Source organism: Embiotoca jacksoni, unplaced genomic scaffold, assembly GCF_022577435.1.
Source record: "Embiotoca jacksoni isolate LCO1_2020_lvr unplaced genomic scaffold, fEmbJac1.0.p SCAF_82, whole genome shotgun sequence".
Taxonomy (NCBI): Eukaryota; Metazoa; Chordata; class Actinopteri; family Embiotocidae; genus Embiotoca; species Embiotoca jacksoni.
In genome coordinates, this window is record NW_027185439.1 from 513,995 (window position 1) to 536,737 (window position 22,743).

Here is a 22,743-nt window from a genome sequence, read left to right on the forward strand (position 1 = left end):
CAGTTTTATGCGCGTCGTGTCGTTTCAGAGCCGTCGGCGGTGCTCGGCCTGACGCTGACCTCCACGACCTCCGGCAGCCTGGGACTTTCCTGGCAGGCCGGCCCGGGCAGGACGCAGCGCTTCAGGCTGCAGCTGTGGGAGCGACCCGGGAGTCCCGACCAGTCAGGTAGACGAGCCTCAGGCAGCAACTGAGATTTTTAATATGAATATAATCTTCTACAAGTTTCTGTCCAATCAACGAGCGGCCGTGAGTCATGTGACCATTTCTTCTTCTTCTTGTGTCTGCAGGTCTGCTGAAGAACGAGACGTTAGAGAGCACGACGACCCAACACTCGCTGGTCGGCCTGACGCCGGGCCGCCTGTACAACGTTACCGTGGTGACGGAGGCGGGCGGGCTGCGGAACAGCAGGACGATCGAGGCTCAAACAGGTAGAGAGAGAGAGAGAGGAAGGATGGAAGGAAATAAATCGAACAAGAACTACATTTTAATATGCGAGTCTGTTTTCTCTTCAGCGCCCTCTGCTGTTTCCAACGTCACCACCGACTTCAACAACGGCACGGGCATGTCGTTGTCATGGCAACGGCCCGAAGGCGACCTGGATGAGCTCTCCGTCGCCCTGTCGTCTAACGGCTCGCGTCTCCGGGAGACGACGCTGCCTCCGAACGCCACCGAGGTCTCCTTCCATCGACTGACTCCCGGCTCGGCCTATCAGCTCGCAGTGACGTCACGGAGCGGCGGCCTGACGAACCAATCGGACTTCACCATCAGGACCGGTGAGATGTAGCAACGACTCTCTCGTCTTTCTTCTTCTTTCTGTGTGTCTTCATCGTGTCTCTGTCTCCAGCTCCATCAGCGGCGTCCCTCCTCTCTTTGTCTCCGTCCTCCTCCGGCGGCCTCCTCCTGGTTTGGTCGCCCCCCGCTGGCCTCTGGGAGAACTACAGGCTGTTCTTGTTCGACGGCTCCCGGGAGTTAGTCAGCGCTGCTCCGGACCGAGAGGCCGTGAACTTCATCTTCCCCGGGACGAGGCTGACGCCCGGCAGGACGTACCGAGCCGTGCTGAAGGTGGAGAGCGGAGGACTGACGGCCGAGAGCAGCTGTGACGGAGCAACAGGTCCAGCTCACTTTCTATTTCCGTATATATATTCCTATTTCCTAATAACTCTCTTTAATAACTATTTTTCCAATCTTGGCAGTTTTTTTTAAATCATATTTATTCTATTTTATATGTGTAAATTCCTTCGTTTGCTTTTTTTTTTAATGTGAAACACTGAATTGCTCCTAAAATATACTGTTTAAATATATAACATGAATATTAATATAAACAATAAATCTAATAATAACAGTAAATATCTAACATGAAATACATGTAGCACAAATTTAACATTTGTTTTTGAATATATAACAATATATTGTTACACAAAGAGTGCTTTTATAAAACTACAGAAATATATGAATAATTATGTTCATTTATGTATTTAAGTAAAAAAAATACACTCCTTTTTAAATCCATAACGAGAAACATCAACAAAAAAACATGAATTGCATATTTGTATAGAAATAAATGGCAGAAAATGTAAATTATTACAAAAATAAGTGACCAAACAAAACTACAGAAACATACAGTTCATAGCTGCAGAAATATATTAGAAAACATGAGATTATACAGAAATATACAGGAACATTAATATATATTAAGTTGATAGACAGGATATATATATATATATGACAGAAAATGTGTATTATTATAAATAAGTCCCTTCATGTCTGCAGCTCCTGCTCCGGTGTCCGACCTCCACATTCGACATTCGGACGAGACCTCCCTCAGCGCCATGTGGAGCCACGCCCCCTCCGGGTCACGTGACGGCTACTTGGTCACCATCGGCTACGGTGATGACGCGGTTGAATGTTTCAGATGAAATGTGAAACTGTTGTAGATCAATGATGTTCTTATTATTCCAATCACCGCCGTCCCGACAGCAAACGCCACTTCGGACGCCAGAGAGGTGGAGCCGAACATGAGGGAGTGCACGTTCAACGTCCTCACGCCCGGGAGACGGTACGCCATCACCGTGACGACCAGGAGCGGGAAGCTGAACGCCTCTGTGTCCGTGGAGGGGAGGACAGGTGTGTGTGAAATGTGAAATAACTTGACTCAACTCATTTTTATGAAAATTTTGATTATCGTTCTTATTATTATGATGACATAGTTCTACAGAACATTATTGACACTTCTTGGCTTTTTTCCCAGATGTTTTAAAGATGTTGATATACTATCGCCACCGTACATCCTCCGTGTTTTTAAATCCTCGCGTGTACCTGGACCGTGTGTTTTGCGCGTGTTGCAGTTCCCATGGCGCTGCACACCATCACGCTGACCAGCTCGGGAGTCGACAGCCTCCAGGCATCGTGGGATAAACCGCCGGGAGACGTGGACTCGTACACGCTGACCCTGCTGCAGGACGGGTGAGTCCTTCTTCTTCCTATCGTGTGTCCAGGAGGCGGTTAGCCTAGCTTAGCACAAACAATGGAAGCAGGTGGAAACTGCTAGCAATTTTGGGGGGCGTCCGTCCCATTCTCGTGAACGATATCTCAGGAACACCTTTTGGGAATTTCATTGAATTTGGCACAAACGTTCACTTGGTCCCAACGATGACCTCATTAGAGTTTGGGGGGTCAAAGGTCACTGTGTCCTCATGTCCTCGTCCCATTCTTGTGAATGTGTGCGAAGCATCCGCCTTGTAGAATCTGTAGCTTCTCTGCAGCGACGTCCAGATTTGAAGCATTGTCTGTTGTCATGGCAACGACTTTGTGTTCTGTCAGTATCAGATTTATTGGACCAGTTTCTTCAAAGTCTCCACAATACATATTATGAGTCTGGAAACTGACAGCTGATTGGTTGGAGGAGGTTCTAGTTTGGCAGCCGTGATGGCAAAACCCAGTGGGTATCAGGGGACAGATTTCAGTGTAACACCAGAGTGTTTTTAGATGTATTCATAAAAACAGGAGGATTTTTGTCTGAACATGGAAAAATGTGTGTTCTCTACATCATCGTGTGTAATAAACTGTCCGTTCCCTCCAGTGCTGTGGTTCAGAACTACAGCGTTCCAGCTGCTGCTTCTTCTCTGCTGCTCAGCGGTTTGACGCCCGGCGCCCTCTACAGGCTGCAGACCGCCACCGTCAGCGGGGAGCTGTGGTCTAAACCCACCAGCCTGGAGGCTCGCACAGGTGACCTGAAACCGACAATTTATCTCTGATATCTCCGAACAGTCCGAGCTGCCGCGAAGCCAGAAAAAAACTGACGAGATCACGACACACAAACGCACACTGACGCACACGCTTATGTAAGACGGGGTGATTCGGGATCTTCATTGTGTAGAGACAATATTCCCAAACAGAGAAACACATTCAGCTGCTGCTAACAGGAAAAACTCAACGACCAAACAACCAGCAGACAAAACAGGAACATTAACAAACAGTTTGGACGTCTGAAAACTTCCTGATTCCACTGAGTGTTGGAAAATTAACCAAAAAAATTAAAAAAAAATTAGAGTTAGCTTCACTCTTCATCAGAAAAATTAACTTAAAACTGTCTTGATTCTCCAAATGAAATCATAATTGAAATCATAAACCTGATCTGTTTACAAACAAACGGCATTTCAACTGCAACTCAAAACAGCAATAAATGTGAAATTATTACGTCTATAGTTTTTAAGTTAAGACTTTTAAGAAAATGTTTGGGGAATTTTGCAAGAGCATTTTTTTGTAATTTTTGTGAGAATATTTTGAGACTGTTTCCAGAGTCAACAAACTTTTTTTTTTTTTATAATCAGAAATCCAAGACGCAGATTTTAACCAAAGTGTATCCCAACAACGCTTTTCAGAAAATATTCTACACTGAGCTGAAACACAAAATTTTTTTGGGATATGAAATAAAAATGTTTGTATTCGCTTCTCCCTGTTTAATTTTTTTCTGCTTTCATGCTACTCCACCAATCTGCAGTTGTTAACGTATGCTTCAAATCCTCCCCAAAAAAATCTGCTTTGTGGAAAAAAAAACACAAATTCTTTCTGGTCCTCGGTTCTGGACATTCGAAGGGCCGTTTGAAGGTTCAGACTTGGTTTCAGGGTTCACGTTAGAATCAGGTTTTGTTTGGGACCTGACATTTAGCTGCAATGGGTGGGAGTCCAGGGTCCTCACAAAGATGGTGGATAAAAGTGTGTTCTGCGATAACATCAGACGGTTTGTAGAACAATGGCTGAAATGCCAAAAAGGTCTGGAATGTTCCACGAACACAAAGAAAGAAACTCCCAGTTCTCAAAGACTTTCTGCCTACACGCGTGTTAGTGTATCTATCTTTGTGGGGACTGTGATTGACATGCTGCATTCTTGGGACCCTCGCCCCAAACCTAAACCTGGTTCTGAACTTGACCCTTAAACCCAGTCTGAACCCGTCAAACGGTCCTTTGAAGTGCCGCCCCAAACACAACGTCCTCGCTGTCCTCTCGCTGTCCTCTCAAGGTCAAAACTTCACTTAGGTCCTCATAAGGATAGATGTACCAGCACTCCCACACCCACACTTCCTGCTCAGACCACCTATTGTGTTCCCACAGAAAGCCCCAGTTATTTTCAGGACACTTTGTGTGTGTGTGTGTGTGTGTGTGTGTGTGTGTGTGTGTGTGTGTGTGTGTGTGTGTGTGTGTGTGTGTGCGTGCGTGCGTGCATATATGCGTGTTATTCAGCCGACAACCAATCAGCATTCAGACTGGAGAAAAACAAAAACAAGCCCCGCCCACAGCCCCCTCAGATAACCATCTATTGGTCGATAAACGGAGCTGTTGATGTGACTAGAAAGATAGGGAACAGTTTATATTATCAAGATAAGGTCTAACTTTTCTTTTGTTTGTTTGTTTTAAAGGAAAATTTTAAGAAATATGAATAAATAATGTGATTTTAAATGATTTAAAAGATTAGCGTAAAATATGCAAGTAATTCAAGTTAAATATTTGGTTCCACTTATCGTATTCTTAAAGTTATTTATTCTTCATTTACTAACAAACATTTACAAACTGACGATCATCTTTTACTTTCAGCCCCGGCGTCGGTCTCCGAGGTAACCGTAGCTAACGGCGGCAGGTCGGATGCTCTGCAGGTGTCGTGGCAACACGTGCCCGGCGTGGTGGACAGCTACGTCGTCCGTCTTCAGGACGGCAGGGGGACCGTCCACACGCTGGCCGTGTCCCGCTCCTCGCCGCCCGAGTGCTCCTTCAGCTCGCTGGTGGCCGGGCGGCTCTACTCGGTCGTCATAGTAACGAGAAGCGGCAGCATGGAGAACGCCACCGTGGTCCAGGCTCGCACGCGTAAGGACACATTCAGATCTCTTTGTTCACACTCGTGTTCAGTTATTTATATTTAATAATATATATATTTAATAATATGTATATTATAATTACAATATAATAATTTATATTATTTAGTATTTCTGTGTATATTTCACATCCCAAAAAAACAAAAAAAGATTAGCTCGTATTAAACTGAAACTTCTTGTTATGTTAGAGGTTTTAAAACACGCTTATATTGTCTGTCTTTCTTGCAGAACCTGCCACTGTGCAAAATCCAACAGCTGTTCACTCTGCGAGAGACGACTTCCTCAAGGTGCGTCTGCAAAACAAATCAAAATTAAAATCAAAATGGGGCCCAACGGTGAACCCTGAGGAACCCCACAACTAATTATCAAACACATCAAATGAGTTAAATGAAACTGGGTCTGATTGATTGTGAAATGTCATATTTCCTCATATGTGTTAGATATTACATCCGTGTTGTTGGCGTGTGGTGTTGCGTTCAGGTGTACTGGCGTCACGCGGCCGGAGACCTGGACCGCTATGTGGTTCTGATCTGCTACAACCACAGCGTCCTGCAGAACAAGAGCGTCTCCGCCGGACACGAGTGCGTCTTCTCGTCTCTGACGCCGGGGAGGCTCTACACCGTCACCGTGGAAACGTGGAGCGGCGACTACGTCAGCAGCGTCTCCACCGACGGACGCACCTGTGAGTCTGAAAACAAACATTACAGGTGTTTTTATTTTTGTGTTTTTATTTTCCACTGATCATTCTGAGTCTTTTTTTTTTTTTAGTTCCTGCTGCTGTGAGCAGTCTGTCGCTAGGCAACGCAGGAACAGGTGATCTGAACATCACCTGGAGCCCCGCCCCCGGAGACGTGGACCACTATGAGGTGTGACTCAGACAGATTCATGGAGGCTTTAAGGACCAACGGGGCTTATATACATACTTTTTTTTTTTTTTCTATATCCATGTATTTATGGAATAATGAGTTATTCTCAAAACAACGAACTCTGAAATTGTTTAAAAATGTTCAAATTTATCGTGACACGTCTCTGTTGACGAACCTCGTGACATCACTTCCTGCCCCTGCAGGTCACGCTGCTCTTCAACGACACGCGTGTTTTCCCTCCGGTGATTCTGGCCAGCGAGGTGCGACACCACCGGCTGACCTCTCTGACCGCCGGCCGGCTCTACAAGATCGTGGTGTCGACGTTCAGCGGGCCGTACCAGAGGGCGCAGTTCATCGAGGGACGGACAGGTGCGACGTCCGAGCGCCCGTCCAGCCATTTATTTTGAACCGCTCAGAGTCGCGGTACTTTAACGTCCCGTCTATCTCCCGTCCAGTCCCCAGCGTCGTGGGGAACCTCCGCCTGGCGCCTCAGTCCGGTCCCAAGGACTCGGTGGGGGGACTGATCGCCTCCTGGACGCCTGGAGACGGAGACCTGGACATGTTCATCGTGTCCCTGTCGATGCCGGTTAGTCCTCCGTTCACTCCACGACTTTATTTCTGCTTCAGTATCGACAGAGCGATGTACAAATATACGACTTTTTACTTCATCGAGATACGAGTTAGAGACTCAAATTAAGATTTTAAATTAAAAAAAAATGTAGAAATACATAAATAAAATGTGTACAATTTTATTTTTGTAGCTTAATCCTCCCACATTGTCTTATTGTACGTTAACTCTGCAGCGCCACCTGGTGTAGACGGAAATAATTAACGCAAATTCCTCGTTATGTGGCAGCTTGCAATTTTGCAAAAAAGAAATTCAGGAAAAAACAGGAAGTCAGCACAGATTAGTCTTTAGAAAGAAGTTGCAATTTTGCTTTCGTTAACTTGCAAATTTTGCTAATTCCTGCAATTTAACCTAAAAAAATTCACTTAAAACGCCACAAATTATGTACATTTTTTTTATTTGAGAAAATCCACTGCAAAATCTAAAAAATGTTGATCGATTAAAAACTCATATTTAAAAGATCTTTTATTTTGACAGCAGCAACAGTTTTGAACCTGAATATAATCCAAATAAAATGGGGCCTGAACTGGATCCCTGAGGAACACCGAAGGAACCGAATGTAAATACGTTAGATATGAATGGATTTTTCATTTTTCTTTTGCTTTAGATATAACACAAAAAAAGGACACATCAAAAACAAAATACAACATAAAGAACATAAGATAAAACATTTTAACGTAAAAAAAAAAAAAAATGGAATAATGATTTGGTGGGCGGAGCTATGATTGATGGGTGAATTAATAAATGATGGATGTTTAAGATTTTTGTCATCACTTCCTTCCCGTCTCCAGGACAAAGTCATCGTTGAGACTCGTCCCGTCCCCAAACACGTGTCCTCGCTGGACTTTAGGGACTTGATCCCAGGCCACGCCTACTCCATCACCGTCCAATCACTGAGCGGGAAGCTGACCAACAGCAACACAACGACCGGCAGGACGGGTGAGACGTCGGCCGACGTGAACGTGGTGATTTTGGTTTATCGATCGGGATTAAAGGTGTTTCCGTCCTGCAGCTCCGGCCAGAGTGACGGCGCTGCAGGCTGACAACGACCACACGTCCCACAGCCTGACGGTCAGCTGGGAGCGTCCGGTGGGCGTGTTCGACGGCTACGGCCTGCGGCTGCTGGACGAGGCCGGCGGCGTCGCGATCGAGCGGTCGGTGGCGGCGGCGAGTCGCAGCGAGCGGGTGGAAGGTCTGACGTCGGGGAGGTGGTACCGCGTCAGCCTGGTGACGCTGAGCGGCGGCGTCCCGTCGCTGGACGCCACCGCCGAGGGACAAACACGTGAGCTTCACCTTCGCTTCTAAACGTCGACGTGTTTCTCTGGACGGCGTCCATGTGGCCGTTTTGTCTTCCAGCTGTAATCTCCGTCCTCTCCTTCAGGTCCGGCTGCGGTCAGTAACCTGACGGTCTCCTCCACCAACACCTCCTCCCTCTCCTTCACCTGGCGGCCGTCCGACGGACACGTCGACGTCTACGACCTGTCGCTCTACAGCGTCGCCGAGGCGACCGCCGATCAGAGAGGAGGTGCCGCCGGGAGCCAGAAGGAGCATCACCAGGTGGGACTGACGTTCAGACAGGAAGTGACATCAGAGGCGTTGATGCTGAGCGGTTGATGACATCACTGTGTGTCTGCAGGCGGCCGGCGAGCGGGTGGACCTGCAGAAAGTCGGCGCGACCGCAGACGGCTGCTCGTTCTTCGGTCTGATGGCGGGACATCTGTACCGCCTGCAGGTGGACAGCTGGAGCCGAGACATGAGCAGCGACTCATCCGTCCTCGCCAGGACCGGTTCGTCTCCTCCCTCCTCGTCTCCTTTCCTTTTATCTGCTCTCCTCCTTCCCCGTCTCCTTTCGTCTCCTGTTGTTTTATCTCCCCCCTCATCTTCATCACCTCTCTGTCTTCGTCCTCTACAGTCCCGTCTCCGGCCTCGTCTCTCGTGGTTCAGAGTTCAGGACGGACGGACAGACTGACGGTCAGCTGGCAGCCGGGAGACGGCAGCTGGAGCAGCTTCCAGGTAAAAACATTCCTTTATTTCACCTGATAAAAGACTCGGTGGGATTTTTCCAGTCCTGTAAATGAAACAAAATGCGGATGGACTTCTGAATGAGTTTTTCTCTCCGGTCAGACAGACGTGTTTCCGTGTGATTTCAGGTCGTGTTGTACGACGTGTCCGGAGCCACTCTGGGCGCTCAGACGCTGGGGGCGGAGCACCGGAGTCACACGTTCCCCGGGCTGATCCCTGGTAGGCTGTACCGCGCTGAGGTCATCACACACAGCGGGGAACTGACCAATAACATCTCAGCACTCGGACGCACCTGTGAGTCGAATAAAAACACATTAACAGAAGAACTCTGGTTGAAGTTTTAATACTAATTTGTTTTTGGTTTTTGGTTCCAGCTCCGGAGCCGCCCACTCACCTGTCTGTCAAACAGGGACCGACCAATGACACGGTAGAGCTGTCGTGGTCCGTCCCCGCCTCCGGAGACTACGAGAGCTTCAGCCTGCAGTGGACGCCTCCGGACCAGCTGACTGTCTCACACACTCAGCTGACCGGCTGTGTCGTGGGCGGGATGTTTCCGGGGCGACAGTATAACTTCACAGTGACTACTGTCAGCGGGGGCGGGGCCAAGGGTGGACCCACGGTCAGGAGCCAGCCAATCCAGAGGAACGTTAGGACAAGTAGGTGGAGCTTAAAAAAAAAAAAAAAAAAAAAAAATGTAGAAAATAATTAAATTAAATTAAAATATTAATTTTTCAGACTTAAAATTTTAACATGAGGTTTTACTCAAACATTGATGTGATTAAATTTACTTAGTTTTTTTTAAAGCTAATAAAACCCTTGAAAATCGATTGCTTCCATTTGCATTGACCCAAAATATACGTTTAATCTGAGCTGATGCTCTTATCTGATTATTTAATATGCAATTTTATAGATACCAACCATTTATCCAAACAGTTGTTTTTCTTTTTTCCTTTTTGATAATTCGATCAATCAAATGTTTAAAACGAACAAAAAAGAACATTTTATAAAAAGCTTATAATATAGAATATATAAAATTTATATTTATATTAAAAGATGATAAGAAAAACTTTGTTTTGTCCAAACCACCAAAAATATTCAGTTTACTGTGAATTGTTTCATTTCAGGTCTTAAAATGTAAATTATTCAATTGATATTATTTAATTGAACTAATTAAATTGCATGAATTTTCTGTTTTAAAATAATAAAAAACAGATTTACCTGCAGTGGAAATAATGACCCTCTTTATATATCAGATGTATTAATCATTGTTGACCAGCAGGTGGAAGCAGAGTAAAGACCCTGAATGTCTCCATCTGTCTCCGTGGCGATGAATCCATTTTTAATCACGTTCTGTTTTTGTGGGTTTTTTTGGCTGCGAGAATTGAAACTGATCAACAGAAGGAAGAAGAAATAAATAAATCCAGGTCACATATTTATTTATAAATGTGACCCAGTTTCTCTCCGAGCTGAACGATGATGGAGGATTTATTCACCTCAGATACAAACACAGAGATTTACTGTTTGGACGTCGGATGAATTCAGTTCAGTTTTTACAGGTTAAATTTTCACAGAAACAGGAAATGTTTGTTTGAAAAGCAGAAAAACAGACGAATAAATTCATGGTGAGATCTGTTTTATATTTTCGGTCTGTGATGAATGTGTCTCTGAAAGCTTCTTATCGTCTCGTCATCGAATAAACGAAGACGATGGACGTCTGCAGGACGAACAAACACAAACTGACTCTTCCTCCTCCTTGTCTCCTCGCCTTGTTTCCTTTCCTCTACTCTCCTTGTCTTCTTTTCTCCTTGTCTCCTCTCCTTTTGTGTCTTCCTTCATCCTTATCTTCTTTCCTTGACTCCTACCTACTTGTCTCCTTTTCCTCCTCATCTTCTCTCCTCCTGCAGGTCCGTCCCCTCTGAAGTCCATCCACTGCTTCCCCGTCTCCTCGTCCTCCCTCTCCTGCTCCTGGTCGCCACCGCTCGCCGACTTCGACTCCTATGAGGTGGAGTGCCGTTGCCACGACGACGGGGAGCTGACCTCGGCGCGCCGGCTGGCGGCGGGCGTCACCGTGGTAACGCTGGACCACCTGGAGGCGTACAGGAAGTACGCGGTGACGGTCCGGGTGTCATCGGCCGGCCAGACGAGTCGGCCGATGACACACACCACCGTTACCATGATCGACTGTGAGTTCACACACACACACACACACACACACACACACACACACACACACACACACTCACTCACACACACACACACACACACACACACACACTCACTCACACACACACACACACACACACACACACACACACACACACACACACACACACACACACACGCTCCCCTCAGGTGATGCCGGGGGAGTCGGCTGTTTAATTAAACCTCAGTTTAAATAGGACGTCTCTCCGGAGACTCTCTCCGGGACAGAAACCAGCAGGTTTTCGTCTCCTCGTTGGTTTCAAACTATCGACTCACGACAAAGATGTTTAAAGATGTTTCCTTCACACGGCGCTAAAGTTATAGTTTTAGTTTTAAACGTCAACTTCTCGGCCGCACGTCCCCTTTTATCTGTGATGCCCTTAAAAAAAAAGGATGGGAAAAAGTCGACGGCACGTTCACTGCTTTCGGCTAAAATTCCCACAATGCAACACATCTTACAGACGACAAACTGTCCGTCACGCGTTTCAAAAATAATCGATGTTTCGACCTGAAAAGTTTCAGCTTTCAGAAATATTTTAAATCTCTGTGAAGTCAAAAGTTCGTCTAACTGGGACGAAAAAGAAACGTCAGAAGAACTTATTTTAGTGTGTGTTCATAAGGAGACTGTAAATAACACACACACACACACACACACACACACACACACACACACACACACACACACACACACACACACACTCTCTTTATCTTTGATGTGATGCTGTGACCCAGAAGTCTGAAAACGTTCCTCTCTTTTTTTTCCACTCGGTTCACGTCCACCCCCCCCTCCCTCCCTCCATCCCTCCACCCTCACCCCACCGCCGGTGTTACATCATAAATCATCCTGACACAAGTAGAGTGGAAACGAAAAAAAAAAAAAGACAAAGGAACAAACAAAAAAAGGGAAAAGCTGATGACTTCAGAAAATCCTCAAGAATGTTTTTTTTCAGTTCAGCTGAGAGAAATGATGAAAAGAGGAAACAGGAAGTACGGAAGCCCAATCGTGGCAAAAATAAAAAAATAAAAATAAAAGGTTGATGTAGAAAAAGAAATCCACAAAGGAAATATGAAAACACAGAAAAGTTTCTAGTTTTTTGATTGACAGCTCATCTAACCGGTCGGTTTCCTGTCAGGTCCTCCGGTCCCGCCTCCCAGCGTGCGGGTCAGCGAAAGGTCGTCCAAGGTCACGCCGTCCTCCATCTTGTTCCGCTTCAACTGCTCCTGGTTCAGCGACGCCAACGGAGCCGTCCGCTACTTCGCCGTAATCGTGGCCGAGTCGGATGGTAAGAAAAGACACCGCGCGTGTTTTTATTTTAATTTTATTTTAGTTGTAGATTTTAATCTTGTTTAGATTTTTCTTTGTGTCTTTTCCGGCAGCCAATGAGATGCTGCAGCCGGAGCAGCGCCACCCGCTGCCCTCCTACCGCGACTACATCAGCAACTCATCAGTCAGAGCGTATCAGACCGCCTATTTCCCGAGCCGCTGTCCTCAGGACACCCAGACCTCTGCTGGACACGTGAGGACACTGTAGACAAACACTTCATCGGATTGGTTCATTTGTTTTATCATAAAATGGCAGAAAAATAGATCAAATTAACAAATTTCAGATCTCTTGTTTTGTCCAGTGAAAAACTAAATGACTTATTACAGAATATTTCAAGCTGTAACCAGAATATTTGGGACTTTAACAGAAAATGAATCAAATTTGCTGGTAATAAACTTTTGTAAATTGATTAACTGATTAATTGAATGGTAGTTTCACCTCTGCATATATTTTTTTAGCGTAACATCTTTAATACCGATTTTTGAAATATTTATAAAGACAAAATATTTGATGATTCATGTTAAATTTTCAAAATATGTTTTGTCTTTCAAAAAAATTATTTATAAAGTAAAAAAAAGAAAAGTATTTTCTCTTTGACATAATAATTCTAATAATTAAAATTAATTTAATGCAACATTTAATAAAAAAAACAAAAAACAAAACAAAACAAAACTCAAAACCACACAATCAGAAGAGAGATAATTAAAAACTGGTTGTGCTGTTTGTGTTGATCAGGTGGTGGAGGTGAACCTCGGGGCCGGAGGCGACCGGCTGGGCGGGGCCTGCGACCATTACCATGACGACGACCTCTACCTGAGCGACAGCTACGGCGGCTTCTGCGACGGCCCGCTGAAATCCAAAACGTCCTACAGGTGAGAAAACAGACGCTGCTGAGCAAATCAGCTGCTCAGGTGTGGTGGGTGGAGCCTAACGACCAGGTGTGTGTGTGTGTGTGTGTGTGTGTGTGTGTGTGTGTGTGTGTGTGTGTGTGCAGGTTGAGCTTGCGAGCCTTCACCCGACTCTTTGATGAAAACCACCGAGTGTTTCCTCAGCCGCTCTTCACCGACACGTTCCTGTCCACGCCGCTCAGGACGCACGCAGGTGACGAACTTTAACATTTAAACTGCTGATTATTATTATTATTATTATTATTATTATTATTATTATTATTATTATTATTCTGTCAACTCCATAAAAACATTACAAAAAATAATTTTCTTCTGGTCGACTGAAACTCCAAACCCGCCCAGTTTTACTGTTTATAGTCATTTTTGACAAAAGAAAAAACAGCAACTCATCTGAAAAGAGGCTGAAAACTGCAGATTTTATTTTACTTATTTTTGCAAAAGAAAATTTTTTAATTGTTTTTTTTTAATTGTTCATCAAAACAGTCACTGTAGTTGTCACTGTCAAAAAAAGTCCCCACGACGTAGGTAATACTCACACACACACACACACACACACACACACACACACACACACACACACACACAACAACAACAATAATGTTGTGTTTCAGCTACAACTGCCGACACAAGCAAGAGTACTAACACGTAAAAGTACTGCAGTATATGTATATAAGTATATAAGTGTAGTATTTGTTAGTGTACTGAAGGAAGTGTGTGTGCGTGCGTGTGTGTGTGTGTGTGCGTGTGTGTGTGTGTGTGCGTGTGTGTGTGTGTGTGTCAGAGCCTCTAGGGGGCGTCGTGGAGGGTCTGAGTGCCGGGATGTTCCTCATCGGGATGATGGTGGCCGTCGTCTCTCTGCTGGTCTACAGACAGAGACTACGCAAAGTGTGAGTAGCACACACACACACACACACACACACACACACACACACACACACACACACACACACACACACACACACATGTTTATACTTACAAGCACTAAAGAATAAAAAAAAGAAAAACACAGGTTTGTTGAGTGGAGCCAAACTAGGCCCGCGGGCCTCAGGTTGGACCACTTCGGGTTGGAACATTTATAATTTAAAAACGTGTGAATTTATTTATTATTTCAGGGTCAATAAACAACAGTAAGAGACTTAATACTTTAAGACCTAATTTACTGTTTCAATTGGTTGTTTTAATGCTTTTTATAATATTCATGTCGACGCGCAATGTCACATAATTTAATATATATATATTATTATGTGACATAACGTCACATAATAATGACAGAAAATGTCACATCGGTTTCTCAGATAATTAGTTTGTTATTGTGTCAACTCATTTATTAGCAGGGAGGTCAAAGGTCAGATGTTTGAAATTATATAAAATATGCTGTTAATATTTGTTTATGCTGATGTTTTCTGACTCGGTGTGTGTGTGTGTGTGTGTGTGTGTCTGTGTGTGTGTGTGTGTGTGTGTGTATGTATGTGTGTGTGCGTGTGTATATGTGTGTGTGTGTGTGTGTCTGTGTGTGTGTGTGCAGGGCTGTGCAGGAGAACCCAGTGGTCCGGATGAGCATGTGGAAAGAAGTTCCAGCACCAGGGATGTATCTGGGTGTCAGGAGGTGAGTGTGTGTGTGTGTCTATGTGTGTGTGTGTGTGTCTATGTGTGTGTGTGTGTGTGTGTGTGTGTGTGTGTGTCTGTGTGTGTGTGTGTGTCTATGTGTGTGTGTGTGTGTGTGTGTGTGTGTGTGTCTGTGTGTGTGTCTGTGTGTGTGTGTGTGTCTATGTGTGTGTGTGTGTGCGTGTGTGTGTGTGTGTGTGTGTGTGTGTGTGTCTGTGTGTGTGTGTGTGTCTATGTGTGTGTGTGTGTGTGTGTGTGTGTGTGTGTGTGTGTGTGTGTGTGTGTGTGCGTCTGTGTGTGTGTGTGTGCGTCTGTGTGTGTGTGTGTGTGTGTGTGTGTGTGATCTCTAATTATTCTCCTTCGGTTTGTGAGATTAGTTTCCAGTAACTCCCACGTTCGATAAGCGAGTGTGAAGCATCAGTTTCCAATAAAACGTTCTCTGGGATGAACTCATCGTTCAGCCTCGACGGCGTCTGTTCATCACTGAGTTTGTGTTTGTTTGTTTGTTTGTTTGTTTGTGTATATTGGTATTTTCACCGCAGCTCATTAAAGTCTGACAGACAGGAGAAACAAAGCTTCATAAACCGCTGTGATTACTTTTATTAATGTTTATTAGTTGGATATTATTTAGAAATAATTATTAATACATAAACAGATATGATGCCAAAGGACAGTAGTTTTAAAAACAGTATTAATAATATGTGTGTCCATTAGAGGGCGCTGACAGGTTTATTTCCACACTATAACATTTCTTATTTAGTAGAGTTTTGTCACAATTAAAAAATATAAATATATAAGTGACCTTAATTGTTCGGTTAAGTTATGTGTTTAAAAAAATGATTAAACTCTTTCTACAGTTGTTGTTTTTGGCCAATTTCATCTATTTAAAATGTAATAATTTCTCATGTAAACATCGCGGCTCCAATGACTTCAACTGAATATATATATTAAATTATAAATATTCAAAAAAATGTAGGACACTGAATACACAAATGTTCTTTTGAGAGAAAGAAATACATTTTTTTTTTTAAAGATATGAAATTGAAAACATAAAATTTTCACATTTGAACTGTAACTTTTTATATTTAAAACATTAAGAATCATGGACCATCAGATAAATCTTAAAAGTTCTGTCATAAAATCATGAAAATATATTTTTTTGAAATGTTTGCATTTTTGAAAGTTATGCAGAATTTAGCCAAATAATTACACTTAATATTCTTTTTTCAATTAGAAGCCAATAATTAAAGCCGATAAGCTCGAAACGACTTCACCAACTATTTATATATATAAAAACAAATCCTGTTCTGCTCTGTAATAGTCAACTTTATATCGTAATCTACTTCTAAACAATGTCTCTGATCCTTCCTGTTTTCTTGTTGCAGTAACCGTCGCGTCACCAGGTGAGTTTTAACGGTTTTATCTTTAACTCTGATATTGTCGGTTTGATCTTCACGTCCAGAATCATTTCATTTTCATGACCGATATTTCCTTTTCTCTGTTCAGTCCCGTCAAAGCCGCTCACTTCGAGTCCCACCTGAACAAACTGCAGGCCGACTCCAACTACCTGCTGTCGGAGGAGTTCGAGGTCACTTTTATTAGGATTTATAGTAAAAAAACAAAACAGAATCTCTGTGATCAGGAGAAATTAATGCTCTGCTTTATTTGTTGTTGCAGGATCTGAAGGATGTGGGCCGAAACCAGACGATGGACGTCGCCCGAGTCCCCGAGAACCGCGGAAAGAACCGCTACAACAACATCCTGCCATGTTAGTACCACTTCCGTTTCCTGTCGACTCAGCAGCTTTTTAATTTAAATGTGCTGTGGCTGAAACATCTCAACCAGGACAGAAGAAGAAGTCTGGAAACTGCTTTTCATACAGAACCGGACATAAATACCAGTTTATGACAAAAACCTGCTGCAGCCAAGTCCCTCGTTAAGAGCTTTAATTAACCAGACGGCGCCTGTTCCCATGGCGACCATCACGTACTCGTCCTCCGGTCGATGTGATAAACATTAATAACTAAGACACACAGATGACGGTTTGTTCTGCAGCAGAAAATAACCGACCCGACTCGTAATACTCCTCCTTCCTGTCTCTTTCCCTTTTACATCCCTTCAGACATTTTTCTCGTTTTCTTTCATCCAGTTCTGAGCGTTCATTTTAAGATTTTTATGCACAAAATGAATTTCTCATAAACCAACACACGAGTTAAAAGTCCCATTATTTTCTCAGCATTTGTTGGTGGAGACCAAAAACGGAGCTAAAAGACACTAAACTCTGGATGATCGTGTTGCTCTGCAGCTGCTGGATTTGGTAGCACGCTGCTAACGTGATGCAACACAACCTCACTTCCTGTGCAGACAGGAAGTTCAAAACAACTCGAAGATTCATTCACGTTTTACTCTTTTTTTTTTCTAGACGATTCTACCAGAGCGAAGCTGTCGTACCTGGAGGACGACCCGTGCTCCGACTACATCAACGCCAGCTACATACCTGTACGTACACACACACACACACACACACACACACACACACACTGAACACACACACTTCCTGTTTACATACCGACGCCACCTCTCTCCCCGTTCAGGGTAATAACTACCGCAGGGAGTACATCGCCAGCCAGGGGCCGCTGCCCGGCACCAAAGACGATTTCTGGCGGATGGTGTGGGAGCACGGCGTCTACAACGTCGTCATGGTGACGCAGTGTGTGGAGAAAGGACGGGTGAGGCGCCGAGAGTTTGAGCGACAGACTTCGTCCGACGTCGTCCGAAACCAAATCAAAAATCTTCCGGTTTGTCTTTGAGCTCTGATGAAGCTTGTTGTGTCGGCAGGTGAAGTGTGATCAGTACTGGCCGGCCGACAGAGAGCCGCTCTACTACGGAGACCTCGTCATCCAGATGCTGTCTGAGTCCGTCCTGCCGGAGTGGACCATCCGAGAGTTCAAGATCACCTCGGTACAAAACATCTCTTTCTTTCTGCACTTTGCCTCCAAAACTCCAAATATTAAATTCAACACTTCAGTTAGTTCAAATGTTACTGCAACAACAACAACAACAACAACAACAAGGTCCTTGCAGGTCTACAACTCACCACAAGCCTCAAATTACACTCAAAGGAATATTCGTTTTTTTTGCCTGCAGCAGACTCTTGACTTTAGTTTCGATTTTTAATGTACAATGTAGATTTGAGCAAAAACTACATATTTTAAAGCAAAAATAAATAAATAAATGTGACAAAAACGACACTTTTGTGTTATAAACAACAATTTATTTTGTTAAAAAGTTTTGTAGTACAAACTACAGGTTTTGTAGAATTTTATTAATTTTTTTAAACAAAACGAGACATTTATGTGGCAAAAATGGCATCAAAAAAAATTTAAAGCAAGTTTTTAGTAAAAACTACACGTTTTGTAGCAAAACTACCTTTTCAGAGCCAAACATACACATTTCTTAAAGCAAAAAACTAAACAAAATGATCTTTTTGCAAAAACTACAAATCTGGACGCCTCAGCTGAACGAGTTTAATCACATTTCATAGGCGAATTAAAATTTAATCTGGTGAAGCAGAAATTGTAAATAATGAAACTTTCTTGGCAGCCAATAACAGAATCCTTAAATCCTGCAGGAGAGCAGCTGCGGTTACCCTCGGGTGCTGCGTCACTTCCACTACACGGTGTGGCCCGATCACGGCGTCCCGGAGAGCACTCAGTCCCTGATCCAGTTCGTCCGGACGGTCCGGGACTACGTGGACCGCTCGCCGAGTACCGGCGCCACCGTCGTCCACTGCAGGTAGGAGACGCTTCAACGAGACGACTTTTTCTGTTCCGTGAGTTTCAGACTGAGTTGGGATCTGCTTGTTTGTGTGTTCAGCGCCGGAGTCGGACGTACCGGGACGTTCATCGCGTTGGATCGGGTTCTGCAGCAGCTGGACTCCAAAGGAACCATCGACCTGTACGGCTGCTTGTTCGACCTGCGCCTGCACCGCCAGCACATGGTCCAGACCGAGGTACACCGGCCGAGGCCCTGCACACCTGGGAAGAACACTTAAAGCACTTCGGCACTGAAGCTAAAACAAACATACGTAGATACTGAACCAACCCGGTTTAAAACACCAGAACATATTCAACCAAACCAGTAAATTCTGGTTCAAACCAGGATTTTATCAAGGATTTGGAAACCTGATTAATTTTTCATAACACCGTTTCGGTTCAATATTTCCTGACATTTTAAACCTGAAGAATGCTGCGATAATTCCAGTTAAATACGATAAAACATGAACTAAACCGCTGATATTAAATCAAAGTGTGTTTTTAACATTCTAGTCAATGTTTTGGACAAAAATAAAACTGCAACACAAACAAATGTTGTAGATGAATCACTCTACTAAAGTATAAATAGTTCAAATTTATTAAGTGTTTGACTCATTTGTTTTCTAAACTTTTTGTTCACATTCTCTGATTCCAGTTCAGTAAATGTGAATATTTTCTGTTTTCTTTAGTCCTACACGATAATAAACTAAAAGATCTTTTTCAACCTTTTCTGACATTTTGAAGACTAACGATCACAAGCTCGTTGCTTTTTCGTGAAAATGATCAACGGATTAATAAAAATAAAAATAATACATAATGTTAATGCGCCAGTGTTTCAATGTTATATTCAACCCCGAGGTCGAAAACATATCAAGAGGTGTGTGTGTGTGTGTGTGTGTGTGTGTGTGTGTGTGTGTGTGTGTGTGTGTGTGTGTGTGTGTGTGTGTGTGTGTGTGTGTGTGCGTGCGTGCGTGTGTGTGTGTGTTGCAGTGTCAGTATGCATTCCTCCATCAGTGTGTTCGGGACGTCCTGAGAGCCAGAAAGCATCGCAGTGAACAGGAGAATCCGCTCTACCCGATCTACGAGAACTTCAACCCGGAGTACTGCCGAGGTGAGACGACCTACGCAGAAAATAATATTCAGATTAATGATCAAATTTCGGTCTGTGATTTTCTATTTTATCGCTTTACAGTTTTCTGAGTTTTAGAAAACTGTTCAAACTATTTCTACTTTTTCTGTGACAACTCTAATTTGTTTTTACGTCTTTTTGTCTCCTCAGATTTCCTCTACACTGGACGCTAAAGACACAAGAACGTCCTTCCAATCCAGAGACAAGAATTTGCAATATATTGAAGAACAATCAGCAAGTAAACTAAACTAAATGAGTGAAGTCTAAGATCGCAGTAGTTTTATGTTCAGTTCTGGAGGTCTTTTATTAACTGACCTGTCGTCTGCATAAAATAATTTAATTAAATTTAGTGGATGATAAATGGCAAAGTTTCCAGACTTAACTTACTGCTTTAAAAACCTCTCAGACTTTCACCAAATGAGCAATTCTATTTCCCAAAAATGTAAAAGTTATAAAACGGTAGAGGATCTTTAACGAAGATGAATCTCAGGATTTTTCCAATCAAAATCATGATTAATAGTGTTTTTTCATTTGAATCTCGCTCTAGTCTACTCTGTAGCATATTATGTTCTTTTGCTAATTTGACCCAAATTTTAATTTTAATTTAGAATTTTGAGAAGGAAATTGTTGGAAATAATTTTCACCATAAAAACACTGGAGTTCCTATAATTGATGGCGTTATTGGTTTTCTGGCGTGTTGAAGAGAAACTCGGGTTGATCTCAGGTCGTTCATGTTTAAGTGGTTTTTAGTTGATGCTTGTTAATATCAAGTGAATACAAGGAAGGAGAAAGCCATCTATTTTTTATACCCTCTATTATATCTGGAAGTTCTCACCCACTGCTCCACATAAGCTGTTTATTTAAAAACTTACACGTATTGCTGTATGTAAATATTGATGTAATACTCTTTTTCATATTGTAATGAATTTATATGTATGTCAACACTTTTCATTCGGTGTAATTTTTACATATTTCCGGCTCCTCATTTATGAAATCCAACATTTGTCAAATAACTGTAAGCAGCTGCAACCTGCTGTGTTCAGACTTTAACATTTACCAAGAGATTAATTTAGAAAAAAAAAAAAGACTCAATCATGCACGGTTAAAAGTCATTAAAGTCTTACATTACGTTGCTGTTATACTCAGTAGATGCAGGAATCCCATGTTTTTAATTTGCATCACTAATTGACTTGAGATCCATTGAAGACTCACACCAAGACATTTGCTTTATTGGAAAAATATAAAGTTTTAGTTTAAGTATAAGTGTCAAAAAAAAGATCTAATATTGTCCGATAATTTCTATTTTTGAAAATTACTCAAATTCACGTTTGTTTTTCAAAGGTTATTTTTGATTATTTGAAACCATTTCTGTTTCTGTTTGATTCAACTGCTGATTTGAGGATTTGAATTGTTTTAAATGGTAAGAACTGTTTTCATTGATTAATTTCTAAAAGGTCATAGTGATTGTAAAACAGGACTGGGCCACAATTTAGTATTATTATAGCATTTAAGTTTAAAAAAAATATGATGTCTAAATTAAGGATTCAAAACAGGTTTTTTTTCTTTTCTTTTTTTTACTGATTCATAAAACCTCTATAAATATGTCGAATGTGCATATTGTGACATAATGAGGGATATATTTGTGATTCATGATATTGATTTCAGATATCACCAAGCCCTGAGAGAATGTATCAAGCAGTTTTAATAAATTGCTACTGCGGTATCACTATATACTGAATAATGAAGTGATGATTAAAATGAACTGTTAGACCGTTTCTGTTTCATGTTTTCTTTGAGTGCATAAATAAGATGTCAAACGTAGCATGTCCTATTATAAATGCATTTTTAAACTTTACGATAAACAGTGTTGTCGTCACCAATTTGAAAAAAAAAGTCATACTATAGCATGTCGTCCAGGTTCGTTTGTTTTACATCATGGACTACATGCATGATAAAATGCATAAGTTAGTCGTTCATTGTTGGACGACATATTTTACTTTTAGTTTATTACTTATGCAGGAACATGGAAATTCCACATAGAAAATTCCATTAAAAAGTCATACTATAGCATGTCGTCCAAAATATTAAAAAAAAGTCTGAAATATGATAATGAAGTCATACTTTGGACTACATGATATAATATGACTTTTTTTGCGCTATTTCTAACAACATGCTATAAGTATGACTTTCGTTCAGCTTATGGTAGCCAACACAGTGGTGCAGCTGTCAGAGTTGTCGTTTCATAGTCTGAAGGTGCCAGGTTTGATTCCCGCCTGTGACAAAACTAATAAACAAAAAGTGAAGTATGTTGTCCATAATATGGATGACTAACTTCTGCATGTTGTCCATAATGTAAAACATTACATTCAAGCAAGAACATGCAATAAGCTGTTTCCTTCTTTTGCTTGCACTTTGCGGTTTTATTTTCTTCAATTTAGAATATATGTATAAAGTCCCATTCAGAAGGTTCCAGGTTTGAGACTCGCCCTGGAAAGGATGACATGAACATCCTAGATGAAAAGCCATGTCAAGGGCAAGAATTTAACCTGGAACCTTCTGAGAGGGAGGCAACATCACTAACCACTGCACCACCGTGCTTTCTTCAAGAAAATGTTTAAAAGTCATATAAGTAATATAAGTCAGACAAACATGCAATAGAGGCAGCACAACTTTACAGTTGCTAGCATTGTCATCTCACAATCAGGAAGTACTCAGTTCGATCAGGGGCTTGGAACTCTATCTGTGGAGGATTGCATGTTCTTGCTTGGAGTGTGACTTTGTCACAATTACGACGACATGCATGATGTTTGTTTTACATCACGGACTACATGCATAAGTTAGTTGTTCATTGTTGGACAACATATTTTACTTTACTT

General features: G+C 42.6%; 1 protein-coding gene across 2 annotated transcripts in view; it reads left to right on the top strand.

Annotated features, from left to right (window-relative positions):
- ptprb (protein tyrosine phosphatase receptor type b) overlaps positions 1-21,642 on the top strand; it is a 29,973-nt gene extending 8,331 nt beyond the window's left edge. For both annotated transcript variants that reach the window (XM_069139358.1, XM_069139359.1), the window contains exons 3-40: positions 29-166; positions 289-429; positions 514-774; positions 846-1,112; positions 1,772-1,888; positions 1,979-2,125; positions 2,347-2,464; positions 3,081-3,226; positions 5,093-5,359; positions 5,596-5,654; positions 5,848-6,049; positions 6,136-6,233; positions 6,437-6,602; positions 6,689-6,819; positions 7,653-7,800; positions 7,874-8,143; positions 8,243-8,418; positions 8,498-8,648; positions 8,774-8,874; positions 9,012-9,177; positions 9,258-9,539; positions 10,788-11,066; positions 12,219-12,368; positions 12,463-12,602; positions 13,146-13,282; positions 13,405-13,511; positions 14,100-14,205; positions 14,844-14,924; positions 16,309-16,326; positions 16,430-16,511; positions 16,601-16,691; positions 17,346-17,422; positions 17,518-17,652; positions 17,762-17,884; positions 18,555-18,718; positions 18,800-18,935; positions 19,729-19,849; positions 20,018-21,642. In XM_069139358.1, the coding sequence (XP_068995459.1) occupies positions 29-166; positions 289-429; positions 514-774; positions 846-1,112; positions 1,772-1,888; positions 1,979-2,125; positions 2,347-2,464; positions 3,081-3,226; positions 5,093-5,359; positions 5,596-5,654; positions 5,848-6,049; positions 6,136-6,233; positions 6,437-6,602; positions 6,689-6,819; positions 7,653-7,800; positions 7,874-8,143; positions 8,243-8,418; positions 8,498-8,648; positions 8,774-8,874; positions 9,012-9,177; positions 9,258-9,539; positions 10,788-11,066; positions 12,219-12,368; positions 12,463-12,602; positions 13,146-13,282; positions 13,405-13,511; positions 14,100-14,205; positions 14,844-14,924; positions 16,309-16,326; positions 16,430-16,511; positions 16,601-16,691; positions 17,346-17,422; positions 17,518-17,652; positions 17,762-17,884; positions 18,555-18,718; positions 18,800-18,935; positions 19,729-19,849; positions 20,018-20,040 (5,522 nt within the window). In that variant the 3' untranslated portion in view covers positions 20,041-21,642. The remainder of the gene's footprint in view (positions 1-28; positions 167-288; positions 430-513; positions 775-845; positions 1,113-1,771; positions 1,889-1,978; positions 2,126-2,346; positions 2,465-3,080; positions 3,227-5,092; positions 5,360-5,595; positions 5,655-5,847; positions 6,050-6,135; positions 6,234-6,436; positions 6,603-6,688; positions 6,820-7,652; positions 7,801-7,873; positions 8,144-8,242; positions 8,419-8,497; positions 8,649-8,773; positions 8,875-9,011; positions 9,178-9,257; positions 9,540-10,787; positions 11,067-12,218; positions 12,369-12,462; positions 12,603-13,145; positions 13,283-13,404; positions 13,512-14,099; positions 14,206-14,843; positions 14,925-16,308; positions 16,327-16,429; positions 16,512-16,600; positions 16,692-17,345; positions 17,423-17,517; positions 17,653-17,761; positions 17,885-18,554; positions 18,719-18,799; positions 18,936-19,728; positions 19,850-20,017) is intronic.
- Positions 21,643-22,743: the final 1,101 nt, after the last annotated feature.